Source organism: Diadema antillarum, unplaced genomic scaffold (genome assembly GCF_040938485.1).
Source record: "Diadema antillarum isolate AM-2024a unplaced genomic scaffold, OU_Dant_1.0 scf00000180, whole genome shotgun sequence".
Taxonomy (NCBI): domain Eukaryota; kingdom Metazoa; phylum Echinodermata; class Echinoidea; order Diadematoida; family Diadematidae; genus Diadema; species Diadema antillarum.
The window spans coordinates 4047437-4058795 of NW_027271069.1; the positions used below are offsets into that span (position 1 = coordinate 4047437).

An 11359-nucleotide genomic window follows, 5' to 3' on the forward strand; every position below is an offset into this window, starting at 1 on the left:
TAAGCTTATTATTTCCTTGCATTCCCGGAAATATCCATTTACACCAATTCCATGACAGGCGGGCACAAGAATCATCCTCACGTAGCAATACCATTTCAACATAAGGTTTATCTATAATTTAGCTCTTGCAAAGTTGAACACAAGACAAATTATCACGAGATACACCGTTCTATAAGACGCGTTTGACTATTAATGATTATTCTACCTGACAACTTTATACATTCAAAGTAGCAACTAAACCAATATTAGTGGTGCTCCAAATGATCATGATGCTACATTTAAAATTATTTGTTATTTAGTGTATAATTGCTTGATAAAGTCATGCCATAAAGGGTTCAAAATTTCAACTTTTGGAATATTACGGAAACATTGAGAACTGTTACCTTTTCAATCTCTTGCACACGAAAGATTCCTAGCGCTCTTCATAAAACTGCACGACATTGTAAAGTATTCAGTAATTTACAAGAGAAATCTATGCTACATGCAAAAACACACATACCCTCCCTCAACTTATGAGGAAACATAACCATTTGTTAGTTTTTACAAAACGGAAAAATCTCGTGGAAGATATTGCTTATTTAAGCAAAGAACAATTTCAGAAGACAGAAATCATATTATACATTCTGTAAAGAGAACATTCGGCCGTAAATTTGAAATAAACTGCAAATGACGACGAAATGTTCTCACTCAACGCCAACAGATATCGTTAACTGCAAAGTGTTAATACAAAATGGTATTTTAAGTTCTATGAGGCTGATAGAAAAGAAATCATTCTAGTTCGGTGTTAGCCGCCGAATCATAGCTTACATTGCAAATTAAAGCTAAGTAGACAACTATACAGCTATCATGGTACTTCCCTAGATCAGCGCACACATTAATGACATCGACATCTTCAAGAAATTACGCAGATGCATATATACATAAGTGAACTCCCAAATTGACTTACCCCGCTTTTGATGTTCACCCGACAACCACCTGTGCTTGAATGAAAAGTCAATATCTTCCACTCGCAGAGATATATTAATGTATGCTAATGATATCTCGACCAATCCGATCCGTGACCATATATGGCAATGGTTTCGCGGAGTTACACGAGCAGGTTGTCTGCCTGCTGAAGCAACGGTTGGGTGGAGCACGTGACAGGGGAGAGAGGGAGGACGGGGTGCGTGGTGAAAGGATGAACACTTTTATACCCTGTTCTTCCTCCCTATACTTTTCGCCCAAAGAGCTGGATAATCAAAATTAGACCTTACCCATAATTTGAACCCTTGTATTGCATCCTTGAGACTTTGTATCTTCTCATGAAATTATAAAACCATACTCCATAGACTGATACAGGTTATGCGAACAATCTTGTCGTGCACGGAACCCAATTCTTATGTTCTGGACTGGTTGACTTTTTTTTAGATGAGTAGGCCTAAAGTCGGAGATATCGACCAGTGAATCTTAGCATTTGCAGTCGATAGAATCTTACGAGTGGAACGGAATCTTAAAGTTTATTAACTAGAAAAACGAAGACATCGTTCTCTTTAGCTAAGTATTATGAGTATACAGAATAGTTTCTTGTTCTCTTGCAAGAAAGAAGAAAATTATAGTATAGTGTTATCTGAAAGGTAATGCGTATTATCTAATTCACATTCTATTCTAATTGCTTCTGGGAGATCAAGTTTACAACTCTTTCCATTGTAAGTACAATGTGCAAGATAAAGAGATAATAACATTATCACTATGATCGATGACCATTCAAAATAATGCAACCGTTCTATCTCCATCGCTGCAATAAACATTCAGTCGATTCAGCAGAGTGTGCGTTAAATACCGCACAACTAGAAAAATATGAAATGTCAGGTATAGGCTAACCGGGTTGTCCCCCTTTTGCCATTGAATGACTCATAGAGCTGTGACGTTTACCAGGAATAACTAGGCATCCTTGACCAATCAGTGACATCTTGATAGTGTAAACATAGGCACAGATGATAGCTGCTGCTATGGGGCCATCGAATAAGGAATAAGTTTAACATGAAATTTGAGAGGCCTACACGTAATGACTACAGGATGATTTTCTATTCATTTAGATCAATCTATGACGTGTGTCAGCATTGGTCAGTGCCTATTCTCTTAAAAGCAGTCTTTTTATTTTCTTTATTTCTCTCTACTCTAAAGCCGAATAAGAGTGAGACAAGAACAAAAGGCTACTGAGACTAATTTCATTATCTTTTTTTTTATCACTTTTACTACAGCCAGATTGCAAAAACACGTCATCAACAAATTTTGATGTTTTTGTTTGTTTTTATCTGAATCATTTCTTATCTTGTGATTATGATTCACGTACATTGATTCACGGCCCCTTTGAAAAATAGCTTTTGCTGAATGGGCTTTTTTTTATCCGTAGAGAAATAAATGAATGAAATGAAATGAAATATTAATATTGGTTTTTTTTTTACTCTGATAAGTAGACAAAATGCCCTTTGTCTTTCAACACCATGCGTTTCTTGTAGGCATGGTAGGCCTAGTGAGAAAAAGAAGTCAGATGATTATATTCTCTTTATTCATTAATGTTTTTGGGAGGGGAAGGGGGGCTATTTTTACTTGTGTAATAATAATTATCTGGCATCAACTACAGTTATCTACTTTATGGAGAGACACAGTTAAGAAATCAGTTGAGGATAGAAAACGCAGCTCTAGACGTTTTGATGACACTTCTTCTGCAAACGTGTCTATTTACAGTCTCTCAAAGACAGACATCATATCATAATGTATAATCACAGTCGTGACTAGAGTAAAGTGTGCGATGCGTGACGTCATAATTATGTGCAGGGGCTTGCCGGAAGAGGGTCAATCCGGGCCTTCCTGTCCCCTTTGGCTGGTGATGTCCCACTTTACCAGGGGGAGTTTGAAGTTCCCAATTCAATTTCCCAGCTTACAGTATATGCTGTCCGTTCCATTGGAGTTAATGGATTATATTGGACAGAGGTCACACGTGTACTAGATATCATAGCTGACGCAGACCAAACATAATTATGAAGAGTTTGTTCGCAAAAACCAATAAATCCATTTTTGAAGATTTTGAAGTACGGTCTCTGTCATAAAGTGCAAGATAATACCTTTTAAATGATATATTGGTCACAACATGAATGGTACATTTTTAAAGTTATGGTCAAAAGAAGCAAAATTTTTCTTATTGTTCTCTTTATTTTTCTTGACCTGTAATCGCATATAATGATATCTCCATTTGGCAAGTATTGATCGATTGATTTTATTTCCGCAAAATAAAGATATGTACTTTACATCTTATGGAATAATACAAAGAAATTATCACAAAAGTACATGAAACTGCGGCTGGATGGCCCTACTCAGCTCCGCCCTCATGGTGCAGCTGTTCTACCGAGGTTTTTGCAAACAGACTCTTCATATACATTTTGTAGTAATTATGCCAAAACCTGCTTTCATTTTCGTTTTTCTTCTATAACATCGACAGGATAGTAAGATTGACATAGTGCGGGTACTAGAGTTAGCTGCATATCATTATGGAATTCGAATGAGGGTAGTTTGGAAGAAACAAAACAAAACAGCTGGGACCATCGTAATACATTCCACCTGACTTTGCATTTCATTTCATTTGATTTCATTTCTTCTTTATCCACGTTATAAAAAGGTACAATATACATGCTAAAACGAAAGCTCAATTACATAAAAATACGACATGTACAATTACTATATCAAGTAAATCATGCAGGAGCACAAATAAAGATATATAAAAACAGACAAAGAGTCATACATAAGATACATAAATCTATAACCATACTATTATACAAATCTGAATAATAAAAGATAAAAATTACAAAATATTTGGGGCTCACGAGGGGTGTTGAAGGAGGGTTCACCCCTTCCCTTTGTTGCGAGAGTGCTTATTTAAACGAATTAAGATCATGTCACCATAAAGATGCTTTCTGCCATGATTGGTGAAAATTCGTAATATTTTTCAAGATGGCGAAATGTGAAGAAAAGTGTGAAATGTAATGTTGTACCGGTTAAAGTTGTAATATCAATACTATTTAAATAACCTACAATCCTCTGACCCTCACTGAAAGGTGATTTTCACCTTTTGTAGAGTTTAAATTTGAATTTCTTTATTTGCATTACTCTCGTACACTTTTTTTCAAGCAAATTGATAAAAAGATATCATGTCACAGTGAGTTTCGAAGTTGAGACCATTGATGGGTGAGAGAGGGAGAGAGAAAGAGATGTTGCGTATAACAAACGTTGAGGGCACTCTTGAAAAAAATCTAAGCTTGCGTTGCGATTGTTACGAATATTTGATGTAAGTACGCCGATAATTATATATCATTTACTGTGATTTATGTCTGTCTCTCTTATTGGATAACTTTCCAGTAGCTTAAAGGGGCCCTTAAAGGCTTGGCATTCTTCTACAAAGTATTTAGTGCTATTCAGGTAAAATAAAAAAAAACAAACTTTGTAGAAGAGCAATGATAATGTTTAAGACATCATATCAGTCCCACATGCTGAGATTAGTGTATGCATTGTTCAAACCATTTGCATTAACCCATTGCAAAGTCAAACGTTTACCATATCGTACCTTCCCGTTTGACAGGTAAGGTTAGACGAACAGGTTAAGCACACTACATGTGTGAAAGCTGATGGAAAAGACATTGTTGATCAGTATGTCAAGCTCTGATCACATCTGACGGTCCAAAGTACATAGAATCTACACTCTCCTCTGGACTGGGCCTACAGACTATTCTGAAAATCTGTCACTGTATTTTTCCAGGATCGGCTCTGAACATGCGCGTGCTGAATTTGAAGCCTGTGCTAGTGTGAATAACTGAAGGACACTAAAGTATTGTTTGGTTCATTGCCACAATATGTATTATGATGGTGTAGAAATTTTAATACATTTCATGCTACCACTGCCAGAAACTAACCCCAAATAAAAGCATGTGAATATTCTTTCTTAAAATTTTTAGTTGTGATATGATGTACCAGGGTAACACTTTTTAATGTTTTGACAGCCTGGCCATGGAGTTGATACAAGAAAATCAGATTACCAGGCCAAGCACAAAAAATTACTTGCACAAAAATAACAACTTTTACAGTTTGAAGAGGGTAAATTAAATTATCACGCAGTATGTTTAATTCAAAGAGTATGTTTAGAGTAGTAATATAGTGGTAATTAAATGACAATGTAACCTGGTACATACAAGTGCAATAATGTCTGTGTGTATGTAACTTTGTATGAATTGTATTAGTTGAGTAGTGCATTCTTGTTTTCTATTTATTTGTATTGAAAAAAAAAAAATTCTGTCTGGATGACTGAACAGACAAGATACTCATATCATATATATATTATCAAATGATAACCAGTAAGTGTGTTTCACACAGAAAATTAGTGAACAAAGTAGGAAGGAAAATGATGTAAGAATTTCCTTACTAAATTCTGTTTGAAAAATGTGTTCATTGTCTCAACTTTCCCCAGAAGTCTGAACTGTAACCAACAGTCTCAAGAGACGAGAATGTCCCTTCCACCTGCCTTGGCCGCCCGCCTAAAGAAGAGAGGCATATTGAAAGTCGATCCTGCGAGTAATGTTGACAGTGGTATGTACTGTTGACTTCAACTCTTCCAGACATGGTGCCCTGTTATGTTCCTACTAACTATAATGGAACTTTGAAAGTACATGTAGCTCATAAGTACATGTACATACAAGTTACCAACCAGATGTTAACAGAGAGGTGGATCATATGTGTAATGCAACTCACTGCTCCTAATCCTCAGGAGAACTAGTCATCTCATACCAATCATTGAATTAAGTAGCTTGTGAGTGTTGATATCACATTTTGCATTTGGACATCTCACAGGCACTATTCTCTGGTCCCTGTTTGAGACTGCAGATCAGGAAGATATCCCCATGCTCTTGTTGAATAAGACATACTGTGTTTCTGCGCCTGCGCATGTTGCTTTTTGATGCTCCTTCTACGAAGTGCAAGTATAAAATTGATCTCATCTGCTCTGTACCAACAAAAGAGTGCCAAACACCTCACATTCACAATCTCTGGTTCCTTTTGGTGTCTCAAGATCCCCAGGAAGAGATCATTGCTGCAGACTATTCCGGAGACATTCAGCCAGACCTTAGCAAAGAGCAGATCATCATTGACAATGACAATGTGCCACTGGGCTGGTGGAGGGTAAAGGACCCTCCGAGGTAGGTCCATGGTTTCCTTACACTGGAAAGATTAACCCTTGGCTTTGTGCAGGGCTGCACACTAACCCATTTTTTCTCCTGGTCCAACCTGTCTGTCAGACCAGGAGGTGCCCAGTTTTTCCATGTTTTACTGGTCCATTCCTTAAAAAGTTACTGGTTCAACAGGGACCGTCGGACCAGTGCCAGTGTGTAGCGTTGCCTTGTACCCCAGCAGCTTCTGTCCTTCTCATGTCAAAACCGCTATGTAGGGAATTCCTTCACCAAAGTTTCTCAGTATCAACCGCTTCATTACAACAGTATTTTCTTGCAAATGATTGACATTTTGCCCTTCATCGACATATATAAGCACGGATTATTCACTGTTTCTTTTAGTAATAGCCATGATGATATAAATACAGTGCACTTCCGTTATAACAAACATTGTTATAACGAAATTCTGGTAACAATAAAGTAAAAGTTCGGGTCGCAACATCCACTCTATGTATTTTTTTATTGTTCATTTGTTCGCTTATAAAACAACTAAATTTCGATATAACGAAAGAAAACTGCTGGTCCCGAGGACTTCGTTATAATGGGAGTCCACTGTATAATTTCTGTGAACAAAATAATGATAAGACTGTATGTGATTGCTTCATAAACTATCTGACATACTATGCTCAATGCTGCCTAATGTTTATCCTCCCTTATGTGGGAACAGTCCCTGTCTAATAAGGCTTCACCTTATGTGTTTTTGACCGATCTAAAGTCACATGAGGAGGTTAATCTTGCTGAACAGTGACACTGATGTGCACTGTTATCATGATGTCAGTAATGTGAATATCCTTCTGTTAGTCAGTAGACTCTGTCTTTTCCAACTCTTCTGCCATTTAGAGGACTGACTGATATTAAAGATAAACAGTGTTGGCACATTATCAGCAAATAGGTTATCATTTGTTTTATCAATTTCTTTGTGTGAAATTGGGATAGTAATTATGTACAAGTTCTGGTTAGTAATAGATATGAATTACATGATACAGTTGCTGAAAAGCTGTGATTATTCAGTTGGATTATCTCTTTTCAGTGGGTTCTTCTACTACTGGGACTCAAACACAGACATGGTCTCCTGGCTCCCTCCCACAGGTGCGTTCTGAGCTTCTGTTGTTGATAAATTGAAAACAAAAACAACAAGAACACACAGACAGACATTTAGTCACACAAACTAGGGCCTCACTACCTATGGTTTTTGCTGTCCATGATAACTGCGTGTAGCTCTATTATGAATTGAAATGTGACTTGAATTAAGTAAACTGACATAGAACAATTAGCCTCGTGCCAGTTGTTGTGAGCCAGGCAAATAAATTCGTGGTCACAAACTGACAGTGAAGAAATAACTTCTAGTATCTGAACTATGTACACAACTTGCCATGGATTTTGGAAGAGGGTGATTGAAGATATCATGGAGATCTCATTGTTATGAATTTCTTAGAAGATAAAAGATAAGTGTGCTTATGTACACACATTTATGCACATGCACACACACACACACACACACACACACACACACACACACACACACACACACACACACACGAGTATGTAGATGTAGACAAGGTGTTTAGGCATTATTGCCAACAAACTTAATAAACTGTTTTTATGGAAGTCTACATTTACCTTACCAATCTCTCATTTTCTTCTGACGGGACATCTCAAATCAGACCCCAATGCCAGCATCTCACTCTCAGCCAGTAAGCTGAGGGAGATTGAGGAGAAGAGAACACGACTGAGAGAGGCTCAGCCTAAACCACCTGGAATGGAGCCAAGCAGCGAGGTTCCTGTTCTGGTAATTAATGCAATTCACATTCATTTCATATCAAAGCAAAGCAATAAAACAGTCCAATTAGAATATACAGTGCACTCCCGCTATACTAACATGATTAAAACAAAATACTTATGACAACAAAGTAAAAATTTAGGTCTTAGAATTACCATCTATATTTTTTCACATCCTGTATTTTTCGACTATAATGAAATTTTGATATTACGAAAGGAAACTGCTCGTCCAAAGGACAGTACTTTGTTATAAAGGGAGTTGCTTGTATATGTCAGGTAGCATCTTAAAAAGCAGATCGCTTGTTTAGCAAGATGCACTCATCCTGACTCACTGAAATAACAATTGATGTGTGGCATAGACTGAAAAGTGCATAGTACAGTATGTAGATAATAGACATCAAATGCCAGTAAAAACAAGGAAACATAAGAAATTGTATTTGCCATCATTGTTTTCCCTCTTTTAGTAAGAGAAAGACAAAAATATCATACAATACAAAAGTTGGCGTGAATGCCATGTTTGGTTGAATGCTTGATAGGCATGCTTTTTTCTTTAAGACTTGATGCTTGATGCAGTAGTGGCATGGTTATGGCAACATCTATTACATTTCCGCTGCTGTGCAGTATTTCAGTGATAAGAGTTCAGGGGATGTTGCAGCCATAAGATTAAAAGTAAGACACACTTTGAATGTCACAATTCACAGACTTGTGCATTCACCGAGTAGATGTGATAAAATAAAACCAAAAAATGAATGGATTGCTCCATTGCCCTCTTAGGATGCAATGTTAAGAAAAAATGATGCAAAAATGAAAGTGATTATGTCATCTGGCCTTGTGGCAGTTAATCTATTATGAAACTCTTTAGTCTAATGTCTTAAGATTTATATCAAACCATTTTCTGTATTCAACTGATTACTTTCTGTTATTTTTTTGTTATATTGCAGACTCCTGGTGTCGATATTGGTCCCCAAATACCATCTTCCATACCCCTCCCACCACCTCGAAATCCACCACCGAGGTCGGCAGGTGAAAGGTCAAGGAAAGACCACAGAGGTCAGTTTAGCTAATGTCTCAGACGTTTGAATGAGACTGTGTGCTCTGGTGCTGATACCATTGGATAAATACCAAAGATACAGAGAAGGGAGATAAAAACAATTACGGCTTGAAATGCAAGGACTGCTCATTACTCCTCTTATGCTCATCTTTATATTAGAATACTCACTAAGATTCTATAATTGAAGAATGCTATCTACTGGTGTAGGTACTTGGATGTCCTGCTGATTCTACCCAGTTGGACTGAACCCCTCATGTGATTTTGAATGTTGATTGGTACAGAAAGCCCAGTAGCATTGTACACACTGTCCAAAGTGTCAGGCACAGAAAAGGTTTAAGTGGAAAGCCACACCGTGTTCAAGGTAACTTTATTTTTAAGAGATGAATGAGAACACATTCTTTAAGGTTTCATGCGAATTGGACACAGAATAGAGAAGTTTTTCAAATTCACATGTTTTTACCAAAACAAATTGGAAGTGGTGATGATGCTATAACCTCAAAAATCTCCTAAAAATATCAAATTCAAGATATTTGGCCAGTCGATTAGCAACTACCCCCTCTTTCCCCCTCAAATTCATCATTGCTAGGTTGATACAAGACTACAATGATTTGAATAGTGTAGGCGTACAGAGTACATCTTATTGCTTTTTAGTTCATAGAGAAATATTGCGAAAATAGACTTATCAAGCACAGGGTTACAAGCATGTTACAAGAGCAAGTTTCAAGGTAAAAGCTCATTGACTTAGAATGTTATTTGTTCATTTACAACTATCGATGAATAGAAGAAAGAAGAAAAGGTTGTTATTTCTCCAATCTATTTCTTTCTACCCAGGATCTAGGAGGAGACAGAAGGAAGATGAGCTGGATCCGATGGATCCTTCTGCCTACTCAGACACACCAAGGTCTGTCATTTCTTCCTTCTCTCTCAGTTATTCCTCAAGATAGATCTTTGTTTCTTTGTGTTATGTGCTCAAAAAAGAAAAGAAAAAAAGAAGTGAATACTGATATAGGTGTTTTGTCCTGTAGAAGTGGAAATTTTCAGGGTGTGAAAATGTTCACACATTTTGCATGACCAGAAACTAGCGTGGAAGCATGTGAATATTTTTGCTTGTTATATGTACTACATTGCAGTGTCGTTATCTGCAGAATTAAAAACGTGCAAAATTCATCTAACTCTCCAGAGCGTGAAAAATTACTTGCATGAAAATATCAAATTGTACAGTATTTGCTTAGTGCAGTTGAAGTTCAACAGTATGCAGCCATTGTTGCATTTCTCTCTGGAGTGTTTTGAGTAAAAACTTTTGCCTTTTTACCTTGGATTGCCTGAATTAATATTAAAAGTTATGATTGACTTTTGCTCTTTATATACATGAATAGAGGATTTTGTTAGTCAGTTGTTGAAATGACGCCTTCAATTCCTTACTCTTCTTCCATGCCTCTTGTGACAGTGATGCAAGCATTTAATGTTGTAGAGTGTAGAGTTTAACCCTTTGAGGACAAGCCGTACCACACGTTTCCCATAGACGCTTGCCTGAGTATACCCGGGACTGGTCTTCAAAAGGTTAAGCCACTGTAATCATTTGGTTTCTTTGCCTTTCAGGGGAACATGGAGCAGTGGTCTGCCTACTCATAATGAGGCCAAGACGGGTGTGGATGTGACCGCCAATGGACCCCTCTACCAGATGAGACCTTATCCCAGCCCCGGGGCGGTCCTTAGGGCCAACAAGGGAGGTGCAGACTCCTGAGCGTCCTAGCAGTAGTGGCTCATCTCATGTCTGGTGGTCTTGTGATCCTTCGATGTGAAATCCCTGCCCCACCTGAAGGAGCAATCATCTCATTGTGTTCAGACTGTTTGAAATGAATGAGACGGTTCTCACAATAAGGCAGTGTGTGGTAAACTGGATCATCCTTAACATCTGTGACTGAACTTGTACTAGAATCTCAGAAAGTGCATGGCAGTGACACCACCACAAAGCTACAGAAGAAGCGACTGTCATATAGTGAAATATTGTACATGTATTGTGTGGATATTTTCTTAAATTTTTGAACAAGTGAATTCATGCTACATTTATACCTTATTAGTGTTGACATAAAAAATGTGGAAAGCTAACCATACTTTACCAAGCATGAAATATCGGGCAGTGGGAGTTTCCGCAATTACAATACATTATATAGATGATGACTGGCGGAGGAGGGAACATACTGAATGTTCCACCCGAAGGGTTTGAAATGCTATTGAAGGTTATAAGTCCCGAGACAAAGTCGAGGGACTTACAGCCTCC

The 11359-nt window shown here is 37.6% G+C and overlaps 1 protein-coding gene across 1 annotated transcript; it reads left to right on the top strand.

Annotated features, from left to right (window-relative positions):
• Positions 1 to 5531: 5531 nt before the first annotated feature.
• Positions 5532 to 11099, top strand: LOC139723093 (polyglutamine-binding protein 1-like). The gene is made up of 7 exons (XM_071634363.1): positions 5532 to 5613; positions 6092 to 6218; positions 7279 to 7337; positions 7913 to 8037; positions 8969 to 9077; positions 9910 to 9979; positions 10678 to 11099. The coding sequence occupies exons 1-7, from the start codon at positions 5532 to 5534 to the stop codon at positions 10820 to 10822; spliced, it is 717 nt and encodes a 238-aa protein (XP_071490464.1). The 3' UTR covers positions 10823 to 11099.
• Positions 11100 to 11359: the final 260 nt, after the last annotated feature.